Consider the following 16,451-nt stretch of genomic DNA (forward strand, 5'->3'; position numbering starts at 1 on the left):
TGGCCAGGTAGGGAAGATGAGGTCTCGCGCTGGGATCGGCAGGTGCGTGGGTGCACGGAGCTTGGGGATGACCCCAAGGTGGTGGGGACATCACCACGGAGGGCAGGGTATGTTCTCCCGTGGGACACAGCAGGTGCCTGGAGCCAGGTCGAGGGAAGGATGGTGCGCAGGTCCCAGGCTCATTGCTGGCAGGGAACTGTGCACCGGGCAGTCACAGCCCCACAGGGACTCCCTGCTTGCCGGGGCTCTTGGGGAAAGCTGTGGAGCATCAGCCCAAGCCAAGGGACATGAGATGCACCAAAGAGAGCCAAGCCTTGTGCTTGTGGAGCCAAACGCCCCGGCCAGGTGGGAGGGGGCTGCTGCGGATGGGCAGCTCGGGGCACTCAGACCAGGGCTGGTTTCCAGCTGCCTCCCCGTGAAGGAGCAAGTCTACGTGCCCTGTTTTGCTGCGGGCTGGGCTCTCCAGCTCCGTGGCAGGGTCAGGGTTGCAGCTCCTGCACCCTCAAGGCCAGCAGCTGAAAATAGCTCTGCTAAGGCGGAGGTGTTGGTGGAGCAGCAGCCAGGGGCTCAGCTCACTTAGCAGGCTGCGCGCAGTGGGTGCTGCTCCGAGGAGACTCAGGACACGAGGACATCAGCTCACTGCAGCAAGGGCAGAGCTGGGGACAGTTTCTGCCCTACAGTAAGAGAGAGGAGAGACAACAAGCAAGGGATAAGGGACTTTGAACAATTCCTTATATCTGTTGAAGGGAATAGGGAGTAGGCCAAGGACGATGCTGGCCAGGTGAGATGACCTGTTAAGATGCTCAGGCAAAGCCTGGCCTCTCCCCACAGCACTCCTGGGGCTGATCAGAAATGTATCAGAAACGGCGTGACCAGCAGGTCCAGGGAGGTTATTCGCTCTCTGTACTCGGCACTGGTGAGACCGCTCCTCGAATCCTGTGTTCAGTTCTGGGCCCCTCACCACAAGAAGGATGTTGAGGCTCTGGAGCGAGTCCAGAGAAGAGCAACGAAGCTGGTGAAGGGGCTGGAGAACAGGCCTTATGAGGAGCGGCTGAGAGAGCTGGGGGTGTTTAGCCTGGAGAAGGCTGAGGGGAGACCTCATTGCTCTCTCCAACTACCTGAAAGGAGGTCGTAGAGAGGAGGGAGCTGGGCTCTTCTCCCAAGTGACAGGGGACAGGACAAGAGGGAATGGCCTCAGGCTCCACCAGGGGAGGTTCAGGCTGAACATTAGGAAAAAAAATTTTCACAGAAAGGGTCATTGGGCACTGGCAGAGGCTGCCCAGGGAGGGGGTTGATTCACCTTCCCTGGAGGTGTTTAAGGCATGGGTGGACGAGGTGCTAAGGGACATGGTTTAGTGTTTGATAGGAATGGTTGGACTCGATGATCCAGTGGGTCTCTTCCAACCTGTTTATTCTATGATTCTATGATGCATCCCCATACTCAGCATCACCCCAGGGCTGCCTCTCTCTTCCAGCTGAGCAGGATCCATCCTCATCCCACAGAGCTGCCCCAGGAGCGTGGCAGCAGGCGATGACCATTATGAAACCAGAACCTGAAGAAGGTAAGGTGGTCAGGGGGTGCCACCAGCCCAAGGGCAGTGCTGCCCCCCTGCCTGGGGGCCAGACACAGCTCTGGTTGAGGCCACTGGCCCTGATCCGCAGGGTCTCTGTGCTTGCTTTCTTGGTCCCTTTTTGCACTACAGCCCCAAGGGGCAACAATCACATGTTGAAGGCTGGAAGGTCCATGCACAGGGCCAGGAGAAGCTGTTTGAGCCTCTGGGACTGAGATAATCCCTAACAATTCCCTACACTGAGGAAATGCTGGTCCCTGATGCAGCTCACGGTGTTGGCACACGGCTGAGCTGCACGACAGGAACCCTGGAGAGGGGACACGCTGCTTTTGCACTGGGAACAGGGGTCCCCAGCCCTGCAGCACCCTCAGCTGTGGCTGCGCTCTCCCCTGGCCTCCCCAGTGCCCCAGTTGGACCTGGGCAAGAAGATGAGCACACCGCAGGACCTGATGATCGAGGAACTCTCCCTGCGGAACAACCGCGGCTCCCAGCTCTTCCAGCAGCGCCAGAAGCGGATGCAGCGCTTCGTCTTCGAGCATCCCAGCAGCTACAGGGAGGTGGGTGTGCAGCTCACCTCCCTACTCCAAGCAGGACAGCCTTTCCCCGGCTCTCACAGCCTTTACAGGAATGTGATTCCTTGAGGGGTTAGGAGCTGCCTGCTACACAGAGGAGAGATGGCTTGGTGGGCTGGGGGTGGAGATGGACAAGCATCAGGTTCAGCTTTCACCAAAAAGCAAGGGTGCTGCCCCCCTGCACTCACTGACCCCTCTCCTTGCCTCCCACAGCACACAGGGATGGGGGCAGGTGGCTCGCACCGCAGTGAGAAAGGTGACGCGGAGGGAATGGCAAATGAGTGGACGGTGAGTAGATGGAGGAAGCTCTAAGGTGCTTTTGACAGCTCCCTGTGCCCCTCTGACTCTCCCCTCCGCAGGCAGAGGAGAACGCCGAGGGCCAGCAGAACTATCACTCTGAGCTCCACGTGGCGGCATCACCCCAGGGCAGCCCCCCCAAAGTGCCCAAGAAGACAGAGAAAGTTTTGCAGATGAGCAAAGTCCTCAACCCTGATGCCCTGGCCCCGGGTAAATGCCACCTCCACCCCAAAGCTGACACCATTGTTATCTCGGTAACATAGGGCTGGAGGCAGCGAGCTGCTGCTTGCTGAGGGGTCCTCCCCAAAACCCTCCCCAGAATCTTTCTATATATAAATATTTATGTTATAGACGTGCGATCCTGTTCCCAGCAGCAGGTCCTCTGTGGCCGTGCAAAGGCAGGGCTGCTCCCAGCTGTCTCTCCTCCCATGCAGGATACTCGAGGCCCCTCAAAGAAGTTCCCCCTGAGAAGTTCAATGTCACTGCCATCCCCAAGGGCTACCGATCCCCGTGGCAGGAGCTCCTGGGTAATGAGAACAATGCTGTGCACGACAAGAACCAGCTGCCCTTGAGATCCTCTCCATGGGACTTCAGGAGCTTCAACAGGTAATGCTGCCCAAGGAACAGACACTGCCAACCTGTCCATCCCTTGGTCAAGCCCTTCAGCCTCAAGAAGCACCTACCATGCCAGGGAAATACAATGGTCTGTGCCCTCTTCATACACCACAGGGGAGCAGCAAGGGCTCAGGTTGCTCTGTGCCTGGTCAGGAGCACCTATGTGGCTCCTCCACAGAGGTCCCTGCCTCCAGCATCTCGCCAGATCTCCTCTCAGCTCCACGACCCACCTTTTGCAGTCCTAAGAGCTTGATCATACTGGGTAGCCTCAGGGGTGAAATCTGGGAGGACTAATTCTCATGCATGTGCTCTTGGAGAAGGAATCACTGCTGTTCCCAGCTGGGCTCAGCTCTGGGCTGGGTGGAGGAACGGCACAAACACTGCCAAGTCTCTCTCCTAATTTCCTTAAGGTATCCAAGCAGCTGCTGGAAGTGGTGGGGGTATAAGGTTAATCTTCCCACAAGGTGCTAAGAGATCACCAGATTGCTTCCTAACACCTGCTTGAGATTGGAAGTCTCCAAGCTCGTTTATGGTGGTTCAGCTTGGCAAACTCCACACCCTGCACCTCCTGCGCATCTCCAGATTACACTGGGGTCAAGGCTGGGAGCAGAGACCACCAAGGAAAATCTTTCTGGAAAGTTGCTTGGTGGGGATTCAGATTCAGAAGTTGGAGAGCCAATGGTAGCAGAGCACCAGAGGCCAATGTAGAATAATGAGAACTGAACTTATAAGCCAAACATCATTGCAGGGATCATCCCCCACAGTGTTTCCCTTCCCACACCAGAAAGCGTGGCAGCGCACTGGTTTGCACTGGAATGAGGCTGAGAGAGGGAGGAGGTGGTGGGGTAAACAGAACAGACAAGAACTCACAGGCAAGAGCAGGGAAGCAGAAGGGCTGCATTAGCTCTTCCCTCAGGGACTCCCTACCAGTTACTCAGCCATCACAAATGCTCCTGGAGCAGTAACATCAGAGGAGGTGCCGTAGCAGGAGGACAAGGAGCTGCCGCAGACGCTTGGCTCTTTTCTTCCAACATTGAGCTGTGTTCCTGCCTCAGTATTTATTTACAGACAGGGACTGAAGCAAGGGCATGTTTCTGAATAATGCTTTACCCCGTACCATTTCTCCCCTCTCGCATGCTGCCTTTCTATTTAAAGCCTTGAACTGTTATTTAATACAGACTGACGCTAATTTAACACCAAGCCTCTCCACACCTCCTCTAATTCTTCACCGAGGCATGAAGATTCAGAGACCAAATCTGCTTTTAACTGGGCTTTTCATGATCTTCCAAGCTGTTGGCTTTCAAATCACTTCCCAGTTCATCAAATACTGAACTGCAGAAAACCAAAGGTTTTCGGAACAAACCAGCCTAAAGCTAGGGGAATCCCAGCAAAACTCATACGGGGCAGAGGGCAAGTTCACCATCTCAACAGCGACTGCGTTAAGGCAGACCAATTTACTCCCAATTTTAAATGTTCAGGCTGTGATTCACAGACCTTTGGCCACCTTGCTAAGGCATGCTGCCTCCAGAGAGTATAAAACAAGCTTTGAAAAGCAGCCTTTTCCCAGAAGAGTGTTTTCTGGAACAATCCCCTCTCATTTACCTTTCCCCCCTTATTTTTCCTCTGTTGCAAAACAGTGCCACGTTACTCATGTTCAAGCAGCTCTTACCAAAGCAAACACTCCCAGCTATGCCTCATTGATAGCTCAGCCTCCATACGCTACTCCAAAACCAACATTCGTGGCTTTTGGGGGGCTGGCACTCTCTTCCCTGCTGCTTTTCCACGTTTCTCCAGAAAGGGATGACAGCTCTTACCCCACCCCCGGCTCCTCCTGTTAGTCACAGCCCAAGAGAAGCTGTCCAAAAGGCAGACTGAGCCAGGGCCAAGAGAAAGATCTTTTTCCTGCACATGTGCTGGAGCAGTCAGGAGGCAGCACTGTCAGCTCAGCCCTCTGAAGAACATACTCCTTGCGGACGAGTCACTTCCTAAAGACCAGGGGATTTGTCAGCACCACCTGCTCTTTTAGCCTAACCTCTTCCATGCACAGCACAGCTCTGCTGCTGCTGGTGGAGCCCATTGCAAGAGATTATGATAAAAGTAACACCACGCTCTACCCATCTCCTGCACAGCAACCAGTGCTCAGCAACCAAACCCCACACTCCAGGCCTGCCAAAGCTTGAGCTGTGGTTGGCTCTGTACAAGAGGAGCTCCTCACTGGGCTAGCAGAGGCTCTAACAGCATCCTGGGGAGGAAGAGGAGTGTTGCTGCAGGCATTGCTAGGTTGCTGCTGGGTTCGGAGTCAGTACATCCAGCCATGCTTTTTCCTACCACATTTACAACACACACAGGACCTTCCTCATGATGTGCTGTCTATTTTTTCTTGTGTCACAGGAATCCCATCCCGTTTGACAGAACACTGGTCAGCGACCTGTTCTCTGTGCCTACGATGGAGCTGGATAACCTGAGCGTTCTGGAGGTGATCGCCTGCAGACCCAACTTCAACAGAGTGGCACAAGGTTGGGTGCGGATCCTCCCAGAGAGCGACGAGCTGTAGGACGCGCGCTCCCTTCCCCATCGCCACGGCTGCTTTTCTCGCTCATACTTTGCACAGTAGGGGAGAGAGGAATCACAGAATCACAGAATAACCAGGTTGGAAGAGACCCACCGGCTCATCAAGTCCAACCGTTCCCATCAAACACTAAACCATATCCCTCAGCACCTCATCCACCCGTGCCTTAAACACCTCCAGGGAAGGTGACTCAACCACCTCCCTGGGCAGCCTGTTCCAGTGCCCAATGACCCTTTCTGTAAAGAATTTTTTCCTAACATCTAGCCTAAACCTCCCCTGGCGGAGCTTGAGGCCATTCCCTCTCGTCCTGTCCCCTGTCACTTGGGAGAAGAGGCCAGCACCCTCCTCTCTACAACGTCCTTCATGAAAGCTAAGCTAGCAGTCTCAGTTTGTCATCCTCTTCAAAGGGATTTGAACAAGCTCAAGACTGGGACCATTTTGAATTCCCCTCGTACCAGCCATTGTCTCAAGGGCATTTAGAGCAAAGCGAACCAGCCAAGTCCTCACTGATAATGCAAACAGATCCCCATAAGCTCCTGTACAAATACCCTGTACAGCCTGTCCTCTTCCCTGCCTTGTGGAAAATGGCAGGACCGCCAGCTGCAACGCACCGAGCTGACTTGCTGCTTCTTCACTGACACACAAGACCTGCTCTAACAGCTGCTCGCCTTTGCAGAGAAATTCCATCTTCAGGACAACTCTACATCTGTCATTCCAGGCAGGACAGTGAGAGGAGGCGATAATTGAAGAGCAGCAGCAAAACACGTTACTGGAGGCACTGGCATGTTAAAAGCACTTATCTTGGGCTTGGCTGGACAACAAAAACAAATGAAGAACTGGGAATCTGCCCGTTTACCAACACAGCAGAGCCAGGATATATGGGAGAGGAACACTGGGAGTTGGAAACTTGTGCCTTGATTTTCACAAGCTACCAGCGAGCACCTGGCAGCTGATATTTTCCCCTTCCTACTGCTATTTGCATGCCTTGCATAAACACCTAAGCCCTCTGATTGACTTACACCAGATTTGTTTCACATAGTCAGTCAATAAGAATCTAGCCCTGCCTGGACCAGCTGTGCTGCAGAATTGCAGCAGTCTGAAGATATTGCCAGGGTCTTGCAGTAACTTCCGCATCAGTGGGAAGGAAAACCAGCACAGCCATGACACCAGAACAATCGCAGGCTTCTCTGCGAATGCGAAAATCAGCAGCAAGGATTGAACTGCAGGTTTTCAGCAGTGACAGACAGTGGGGCATGCATTAACAGCACTCTGTAGGAGTCATCAGAACAGCTGGAAATCCCCAAAATCTCTAACTTCGTCATTTCCACAATAGTTTCTGTCAGGTTCTTAAGGTTACTGTTATTTAATCTTGCAAAAGCAGGAGCATCAGGATAAAACTTTTTCCATGCCTGTGAATAAACCAGGCAAGTAAATTTGTGGTAGAAATGTAGTTAACAGCTGCATCACTTCTCCAAAGTATTCGTAATTGCTGTACTGACAGATGTGCAGAGCAAATCCCACACAGGGATTCTGCTGCCACACCACAACTTCCATGGTTCTGTTCTTCCCACAGAAACAGGGGACAAACAAATGGAAATAAAAAAGGTCTGATCCTTCAACATTAAAAACTGATGATGCTCAACTCCTGCCCTGTTTCAAACCCACCTATCTTTTCTTTCTCCATCAGCTGAAGAACACATGTACCCCCTGGGGATTGGCTGTAAATAAAGAAATGGTGATAATGTAAAGCTCGTTTGTGTCCAAGATCTGTCTGCGCAGCCCTCATGGGCCCCAGCTACAGAAATTTGGGGCCAGAGCAGTGGCAAACACTGCAGCCCTCCAAGGCCCCTACTTGTCCTCCAATGCTGCCCTGGGATGGCTCTTCCCTGGTGAAAACTAATGCCTTGCACCCAAAGCTCAGCTGCCTCCAGAGAAAGCCAGCCTGCCTGCCAGCCATGCCCCTGGTGCCACACATGCTGTCACCTCCCGCAGCTTAACAGGGGACACGGTGGCATCATACAGGACAGCACGTAAAACTAAAAGTGGGCCCACTGCCACCGCACACTCTGCATCTTGGCTTTGGCAGCAGCCAAATAAAAACCAAAGACCTCAAACACCAACCTCCATGAAGCAGAGTCTAAGCAAAGTGTTGAAAAATCCAAATATTTTAATGTATTTTTTTTAAAACAAGCAAATGAGGCTTCAGAACAGGTCCCATCATGTTTTGCTTCACAGAAAGATGTCCACAGATCCATTACGTGAAAGCAGTTGACATACAGATAAACTTAAAATCCTCCAGCCACGTGTACATACACCTTAATCAACAGCAGGCTCCATGCAGGCCACAGTTCTCCTGGACAAACACCCTAGCTAGAGCAGAAAGAAAAGTACTGAGTCTTTTCAGAACAGGATGAAGTGGAATCCAAGTCACAGTTTAAGAGGGGACTGTATCCACAGGCCTCCAAAGCCACGATCACTCTTCAGACATACCCTGGACAAGCTTGCAGCTGCCCCACGCCACATTCTCCCTCACAGCTGCCAGCAACACAAGCCCAGCCATGGGGCCACCAAGGGGGCTGTCACCAGGCTAAAAGGGGCAACTCCTAACCTGCTACATCACAGCACCTGGGGCTGCTGCCATGACCCGACTCTTATCTGGCTCAGGATGCACAGGAATAGAAGTGGAGCATCGAAACAACTTGGGGGTTTTGTCTGTTTTTTTCAAGCAAGATGTCACGAAAAAACAGAGATGAAAATTCTGTGCCAATAGTAAAGCAAAGTCATGGGTTTGGCATGTCTGATAGGCTTGTTTTTCAGTTCAGTCCTGGTTTAATATCTCATTAGAATAATAAGTCATTAGTTACCTGACAAAGAGAAAAGTCTCCGGTTACATCAAAACAGTCAATCCTGTTCAGACTGAGGATATCAAATGGGCTTGGTTTTGTTTTCCCAGAAGTTTATTTTAAAAGTGTGCCAATGGGATACATGGACAGCACTGGAATTCTGGTACACCTGATCCATAGATCCCTGACAGCCCTTCTGTCTGCCCCAAATCCCCTCCCTCCCCACCCCTCAACACTAAATGAAAGATCTGGGATGTGTCAATGATCTGACTAGCTAGTGGAGACACGGAGCTCAGTGTGCCCAGTGTCTGCAAGCAGGGAAATAAGGCTTTTGTAGCTCACCCACAGCTCAACATATGGTGCTACCATGGTAACTAGAAAATAGCATTTACTTAAACGATGAGGGCAGCGTGACGTGTTAGGGGCTGCTGTGCTTCCCCGCGTGGGCCCCCATCCTCTGGGGATCCTGAGACGGATAGTGAATGGGGCCTGGGGCTCTCATGAAGGGAGGTGGAGGCCCCATGGCGTGGAACATGTGTGGTCCAAAACCTGCAGAAACAAAGTTGTCAGGTTCAGACAAAGCTACAGAACCGACGCAGTTGTACAACTGTTTGAAACTACTGACAGAAAACAGCTGGCTTGCAGTTTTGCCTTAAAAAGATGCATCTCTCTCATGATTCCTCAAATCTCCAAACTCTTTACCCTCTCTCCAGCACAACTAGGGGCAATCCTTACTCAGCACACATCGTTGCTCCCAGATAAAAGCCGGTGGGTCACTGGACAGTGTCTGTAATGCCAATCCAAACGCTTTCTACTCAACCGTGGAGGAAAGCAAACACATCCACGAGTCTGACATCCCATAAAAAGGGGTCGCCGGATGGATATATATACACACGGCCAAACACAGGCTGGCATTCCGCCAGCTGCAGAATTACCCTTTGAAGTTCACGCTAATGTGGCATTTGCACAGCCAGCAAAAGCACCGAGTATGTCTCGGTACCAGTAACAGAGATCTCTGACATGCCAGGGAATTTGCAAGTGAATACATACCACGACAGGCAGCTCGGTTTAATTAAACTGTGCTGACAGCTCGTTTTAGATCATCTGTTTACATTGTAGGATTAGGGATGAGGAAAATCAACGCGGGGCACGCATCAGTGCTACAGCGCAGCCGAGCAGAGAGTACTAAATAGTCTGACACCAAGTCAAACATCCCCTTTGAAAGAGAAACACAGTTACCTGGAGGTGGTGGCGGAGCAATGCCAGGAGGAGGCGGCAAGGCAATGTTAACCACGGCTGGAGGGCCACTCGGAGGTAGGTTGAAGTAATTTGCAGAAGCCTCCTCTTCTGCAGCTGGAGGAGGGGGAAGAGCTGCAGAAAACACACAGTGTGGTTATCGAAAACCTCTCAAGTCAAGATACACAGAGTATCTGCCTTCAGACAGGAGGCACAATCAGTTCTTCTACAAGGGCAAACTGCTGCTACTACTGGACATCTGAACCGGAGCAAGAAGCTCCATAACAGTCACCATTTTTCTTCACCAAAACCAGCTTTGATTTTTTCCATTATACAACACTCAGTGGATTAAGGAAACATTAACCAAGCCTTGGAAAGCATAGGTTGCCAGCATCTTGCACCTAAGCAACTGGAATTCAGCTTTAACTTCTCACTCATCACATAAAAGAACTCTTTTCATCAAAAATTTGCTTCCAAAGCTCACCTCCCATCCTAGGTGGATTTGCTGAAAACCTACTGTAACTGCCTGCTCTGGGCTCACCAGTGCCTCTACTGTCCTGAACTCTGCTGCCGCTCTCAGGAGTGCAACACCAGCCTCCCTCACGGAAGCAGGTCAGCATTTAAGTGTTTCAGAGACGAAAAATCCCTCACCTCCGGGAAGTCCTGGAACTGGCTCCAGCTTTATTCCAGATTCTGTAGTACCTTCCTTGTCCTTTTCTTTTCCTCTTGCTGCCTGAGACCTAAAAACCAGACAAATGTTTTAGGACAAGGATGAGAAAAGGCAGGATAAGCAAATATTCACACCACAATAGTTTCATGTTAGCTAGTGTAGATCCATTGCTCTAGGCTGAAGACGAGAAGTTTACAGAATATCAGAGACAGCTGGTACAAAGCATGCAGTGTTTATGATATCTGGATTAAAAGCAGAACTACAGAAACTCATTCACAACCCTCAACCAGGAAACCCTTTACATATTTTGTGCAGTTTGTGTAATCTCCAATCCAGATCCCACTGCTGAAATAAAATCAAACTGTAACAGGACCCTAAATATTTACCAACTCAGTATCTACTTTAACTTAATATCCAATCCTGCTCATCAAGACTGCAGAAACTGCGTGAAGAACTTTGTGGCAGCGTCCCTCCCCATACTCACCTTCCCCATTTGACATTCAGCCTGCGACCATTGACAATGAGTTTGTTGAAGGATTTCTCAGCAGCCACTTCTGCAGCCTGGCGGGTGGCGAACTGGATGAAAGCACATTGCTGCCTCTGCACTACAGTTATTGTCCGGATCTCCCCAAACTGGTAGAAGTGATTTCTGTGGGGGAAAAAAATGGTTATGAAATCCCACTCCTGCAGATCATGGGGTACATAGCAGAGTAGGATTCTCATCATGTGCAAAAGTAGGTATGCTCAGATCCTCTCTTTTCTCCATTACCAGTTCAGACTAACCATTAGAAATCAAGTCTCTTGTCCCTCTGTGCAATTACGGAGCAATAAAAACTGTGCAGCAGCCTTTCCAGGAGCTAGCTAGAGAGAGGCTGTGGGAATTCCTTGTAAGAAGTGTAACACAGTATTCTCAACAGCTCAAAGGATGACTCACCCTTAAAGACAGCAATTTTAATCGAAGTGTTTGAAACGTGACTGTCTACCTCTCCTCCAACAAGCTGGCACTCCTCTGCACTTGCCCACCAACCAGCTCCCCCATACAGGAAAAACAGATACATTTTTTTCCTTACAAGAAAGATTTCCTCCCTTTAAGTAAGGGCAGTAATAAAAGTATCCCATACAAAGGTAAGGATGATACAAATTCACCAACACACCTGAGATCCGATTCAGTGATAGTGTCTCCAAGCCCCCCAACATACAGCGTAGTAATAGTCTTGTCATCAGGGGGGTCCAGACGAGGCATGGTTGATGCTCGTTTCAGAAGTTTATCAGCCACAGGATCATTAATTCCATAGTAACGATCTTTGATGTTCTGATCAGCCAGAGGATCATCTGGATCTGTGGGTTTCTCATGTCTAAGGTTGAGCAAATAAAGCATTTCATAACACCAGTCACAGCTGCATCAGATTAAAACGCCTATAACTGCTGTAGTCCCCTCTGAAGAGCTCTGGTCGCTTATATGCTTAACTCTGTTTACTTAAACATGCCAAAATGGAAAAAAAAGAAAAGCCTGGAGAATTTAAATTGCAGCCAGGACTGCCTCAAGTTCTGAGTGAATGGTATTTCTGATAGCTCAGCATCCAGCACTACAAAATACAAGAGCTGGATTTCAAATGGCCTCTTGTTCAAATACAAAGATCTCTGATTGAGGGGGCTGACGCCACAAAAGGAAAAAATGAACTATGCAAGAGAAGAGCTGCAGTCACTGCTTCAGCAAAACACACAGGGCCACACAGATAATTTCTCACAAAGGAACTTGCCACAACAAAGATTCATTCACAGTGGCTGTATGCCAACTGACTGCAAGCTTCACACTGACCCCAACCACAGCGTTGACTCTCCTGTCTACTGCAGCATTTCCTGCTCTCCCAGCCCTCAGGGGAGCTGCGTCTGACCATGGTGAAGAGATTACATGTTTCAACTGCATCTGTACCTGTAAGGACACTCTTCTCCTCTCTTGCATTCTCCTTTTACCCAGAAGGAACAGATGTGAGGACGGTTACGTTTGTAGTAAGGCGTGGTCCGAGCCAGCTTCAGCAGCATGTCACTGGTAGAAGTAGCTTTTCCTAGTGCACCAACTGGTCTAGTGCCATCAGAATTGGCTATCTAAACAGTCGTTGAAAGGAAAATGAGATTTTTATCACCATTGGAAACTAATGCACAGATTCAGAGCAAGCAAATGATTTTAAGATGAGCTGAGTCATTCCTTTTCATAAAAGTGAATCTGTCCCCTTTCCTCCCCCATATAGGCACAAAGTGTGATTATAATCCCACTTTCCCACCTCTCGTTCCATGTTCTGGGTGTAGTACTCCTTATTGACATCAGACTTCGGCATTTCATCCTTAAGGGAGAGTCCTGCGTCCCGGACTTGAATAGGCAAACCTAGAATCAAACAAACAAACAAAACCCCAGTAAATTCATATGAAGCACAAGCTGAAAGAGCAGTAGTTATTGTAAACTGCATCAGCCAGAGTTAACTCCTCTACTGCTCAGGAATACCAAACTGCCCCTGAACCTCAGAAGATGTGTCATCATGAAGACTTTTCTGGAAGACTGAACAGAGACAACTGTGCCAATTACACGCACACATTTAAAGGCTTTTCACCACTTTTCATTTCAGAGGCAAGTGGCAGCTTCTCTTAGTTCACATTTTTGGCTACACACCATATTCCAGGTCAAGCAGACAGGTCTGACAAACGTTCTTCAGCTTGCTGCACGTCTGGCATACTTCCGTTTTCTTGAAACGCATACGAACACCAGGGCACCAGCGAAACACTGTGAAAGGCCTGGCACAAATCTGCAAGACAAAGTCGACACTTGGATCACTGTCACACAGCAATAAAGTCACCATTGTGGTTCTTGCACGGCATCTTAAAATCCAAACACATCTCATCTCTTTAAACCGTAAACACAACTTCCTCATCTCAGTGCTAAGACTCAGATCTCAAAGAAATATTTGTTTCTATTTGGTGCCTTACTTTGTCAGGAGAAAGTTTTAGGCAGGTTTTGTTCTTATTGTTGTTTTGATTTATTACAATAACCTGCATGCTGAAAACAGATCTACTCCAAGGAAGAAGAAATCCTCCTTCACTCCAGGTGGCATCAGCACAGAGCTCTTAGAGGTAAATTACAAATTAAGTGTAAATCAGCCACCAGCAGAGCAACAAGCCCAGTGAGAGGTTAGGAAACTTTTAGTCCAGATGATGACTACTGCTCCCTATCTTCTCTGGTGGAACAACACATCTGCTGCTGCTGCACATACAATTTGAGGAGCAAAAGCAAAATTTCAACACATACCTTCTCCCTACCTCAGGCAACAATTGATAAGAGGGGCAAAAAACTTCTTTAATTTTCTTCACTCCAGACAAAACTAAGTATTTTCTGCTCTCTCAGAAATCAAGATGGCTTATTTCTTAGACACCTAACATAAATCATCACACAGCCATGAGTAACATATTGATGGCAAAACCTAAACTCCAATTATTTATGCACCAATTGCGAGTAAAAACAAACTTGCAAGAGAAAATATGAGACCACATAAAATACAGAAATACCTTCAAATACAGTATAGCGATATTTGCAAACCCTAATTCTGATAAACATGAGCAAATCCCAAGTTGTCTTAAAAGTCTTCAACACTTTTACTATTTTAAGACCTACTGATTTTGACAAACGGTCGACTTGATCTAAAAATGTATGTAGTTACATACACATTTTACTACGTTAACCCAGATAAGCACTTTTCAGCAGCTGACGTGTTTTAACATTAAAACATATTCCTCCTAGATGTGCACAGATTGCGATGTTCTCTCTCCAAAAGACAAGAAACCTACCTTGCATTCTTTTCCATATTTTTCTTTGGTCTGAAATACAATCAAAAACAATACAAGAAAATATTAAATATCATCAATTCGACATAAAACACATCACTGATGTTACAGAACATGTTTTTTTCCTAATTACATGCATTTAGACTCACCCACCCCTGTGTTTTGGGCTTATACCTTGGTACGTCAATAGAACAAAAAAAAAACCCTAGGAAAACCTTAATCTGCATTTGTTTTAGAAACATGCAGTAAAACCACAATGCTGTAAGTCCCACCTCATGCACTGCTGAAAGTGAAAACAAAATGGAATATTAACAGCGATTTTTAAGCAAAGATGATGTTACATGAAATAAACTCACGAAAATAAGCAGGTTTTGAAATATCAGCTACACCAACAGCAGGGTTATTTCACAAAACCACCACAATCTGTCTCAGAAAACATGGTGGAATGAAAATGTGAAGGGAAGATAATTTGAGCATATGTCAACCAGGCTGAGTGCAGAGAAACACAGTATAAGGGGACTGACTCATCCTGCATGGAGAAAACTACAGTAAACAAACAACAATTTAAATTACTGCCAGGCTTCATAGATAGTTTTAATTTATTTTTACAGGTGCATATCTGCACATTTTAAACCTTTAGGCTATTTAACATTTCAGCAGCTCATTTTTTGTCTGTATCACTTGATATATCTGTACCAAAGTTTTGTTTTCTAGTATTTCCTCCATCCTATACATGGCACTAAGTCATCTTGCTCTCCTTTTTCACTGATTTATACTAAACTGCATACCTAATGCCATGACATCACATACCAACAATGGAACCAAATCCTGTTGTGCAGAATCAACTAATTAGGAGCATACATGCATTTCCTCCTGCAGCCAGGCTTATTTTAGCCCCGAAACCCAGCATTTTAGGTCCAAAAGAGCAGAAAAGACCACACTGTCATGCAGGCACGTACCATTCGGATGTACGGGTTTTCTCCAAGACATGTCTGGCACAGAATCGGGAAGTCCTGAATTGAATGAGAAGAAAGAAAGTCAGAAATTATCTAAACATACTTGAAACACATCAGCGCTGAAATCACGCTCTGAAAAACACTGCTGAGTTAAACCTATGAGGCTGCTTCAAAGATACCGAAGAGAGTCACAGCCACAGCCCATAAGAGGAGAGAACAGCATCCCGCTTGCTGTTCCACTCTGAAGTGAAACTCAGTGGTACAAAGAGCAGTTACTATTACAGAAAGTGTAATATTCTTTAATTTAAGTTAAAGTTTCATCTAAGCAACAGTATTTCTTTTTAAGTTAGTCAAGGTGCCCCCTGACAGCATATTTGCTACCAAGCAAGGCTTTTCCAGACACTTTGGAGATGGTAACATCTTGTGTTCAGTGTGATCTGTGCTGAACAGATGTGTCTTCTCCTCTAATCACCTTTGTTTGAGGCCTTCCCCTGTCTCAAATGAAAGGTCGGACAGAAATGGAGCCAGCTCAAAATTAGCAAGAGATTTGACTCTTGCGAAGCTCATAATAACATTAAACCTTGGAAAGTGATAAAATATGCACTACTGGGAAAGTTTATGCATGTAAGTGGGAAATAGATTCCGTGCCCAGCTCTGCTCTCGCTGCACAGGCCTGATAAGGGGTACTCGCTCTCTAAAACTCCAAAACTCTTTACAGAGTTGATTTCCCAGCACCACCAGAACAAACACAGGCCATATTCGGGAGAGCTCGGCTCTCCCGCGGCCTGAGCGCGGCAGGGCCCGCCCGGTGCCCCCCAACACCCGCCCCACGCCCAGGAACGGCCCCAAGGACCGCGGCCAGAGGCCCCGGTAACCGCGGCTGCCCCTTCCCGGCCCCGCCGGGCTCACCGCGTCCTCCCAGTTCTGCCGGTTGTAGGTGTTGGAGCCCAGGGATGTGGACATGGCGGCAGCGCCCCCGGCCGCTCCGCCTCGATCCCGGCAGACAGCGGGTGCCGGAAGTAACGTCACTTCCGCTACCGAAGAAGCGCGGAAGGGAAGAAGGCGGCGAGGCGGGAGGCTGACAGAGCGCCGCGGGGTGGACGCTCTAGGCACGGCAAACCATAGAGAGCTAAGGGGCGGGATGAGCCACTGGGGATGGGGGGAAGCGAGGGTGAGACCATTGGGAGCTGGGGGCAGGGGGGGTGGGAGAGAGGGCGAAACCATTTGGAACAGTGACGGGGGGGAGAAAAGGCTCAATTGTTTTTTTCTTAATAACTATTAATGAACCGCA

General features: G+C 48.7%; 2 protein-coding genes across 4 annotated transcripts; one reads left to right on the top strand and one right to left on the bottom strand.

Annotated features, from left to right (window-relative positions):
- The first annotated feature begins 1,476 nt into the window (after positions 1 to 1,476).
- MYOZ3 (myozenin 3) lies at positions 1,477 to 5,767 on the top strand. The gene is made up of 6 exons (XM_069869265.1): positions 1,477 to 1,562; positions 1,974 to 2,128; positions 2,357 to 2,431; positions 2,503 to 2,650; positions 2,875 to 3,046; positions 5,447 to 5,767. The coding sequence occupies exons 1-6, from the start codon at positions 1,532 to 1,534 to the stop codon at positions 5,607 to 5,609; spliced, it is 744 nt and encodes a 247-aa protein (XP_069725366.1). The 5' UTR covers positions 1,477 to 1,531; the 3' UTR covers positions 5,610 to 5,767.
- Positions 5,768 to 7,773: 2,006 nt separating this feature from the next.
- RBM22 (RNA binding motif protein 22) lies at positions 7,774 to 16,225 on the bottom strand. Of its 3 annotated transcripts, none has more exons than XM_069869073.1 (12): positions 16,070 to 16,225; positions 15,164 to 15,217; positions 14,208 to 14,237; positions 13,039 to 13,171; positions 12,656 to 12,756; positions 12,307 to 12,479; positions 11,528 to 11,728; positions 10,858 to 11,022; positions 10,355 to 10,443; positions 9,707 to 9,838; positions 8,860 to 9,016; positions 7,774 to 7,990 (listed from the first exon to the last, which is right to left on the bottom strand). In XM_069869073.1, the coding sequence occupies exons 1-11, from the start codon at positions 16,121 to 16,123 to the stop codon at positions 8,886 to 8,888; spliced, it is 1,263 nt and encodes a 420-aa protein (XP_069725174.1). In that variant the 5' UTR covers positions 16,124 to 16,225; the 3' UTR covers positions 7,774 to 7,990; positions 8,860 to 8,885. The 3 variants fall into 3 exon arrangements, with proteins under 3 accessions (XP_069725174.1, XP_069725173.1, XP_069725172.1); XM_069869072.1 differs by having other exon boundaries at positions 7,774 to 7,994; XM_069869071.1 differs by having other exon boundaries at positions 7,774 to 9,016.
- Positions 16,226 to 16,451: the final 226 nt, after the last annotated feature.

This window comes from Phaenicophaeus curvirostris, chromosome 15, assembly GCF_032191515.1.
Source record: "Phaenicophaeus curvirostris isolate KB17595 chromosome 15, BPBGC_Pcur_1.0, whole genome shotgun sequence".
NCBI classification, from domain to species: domain Eukaryota; kingdom Metazoa; phylum Chordata; class Aves; order Cuculiformes; family Cuculidae; genus Phaenicophaeus; species Phaenicophaeus curvirostris.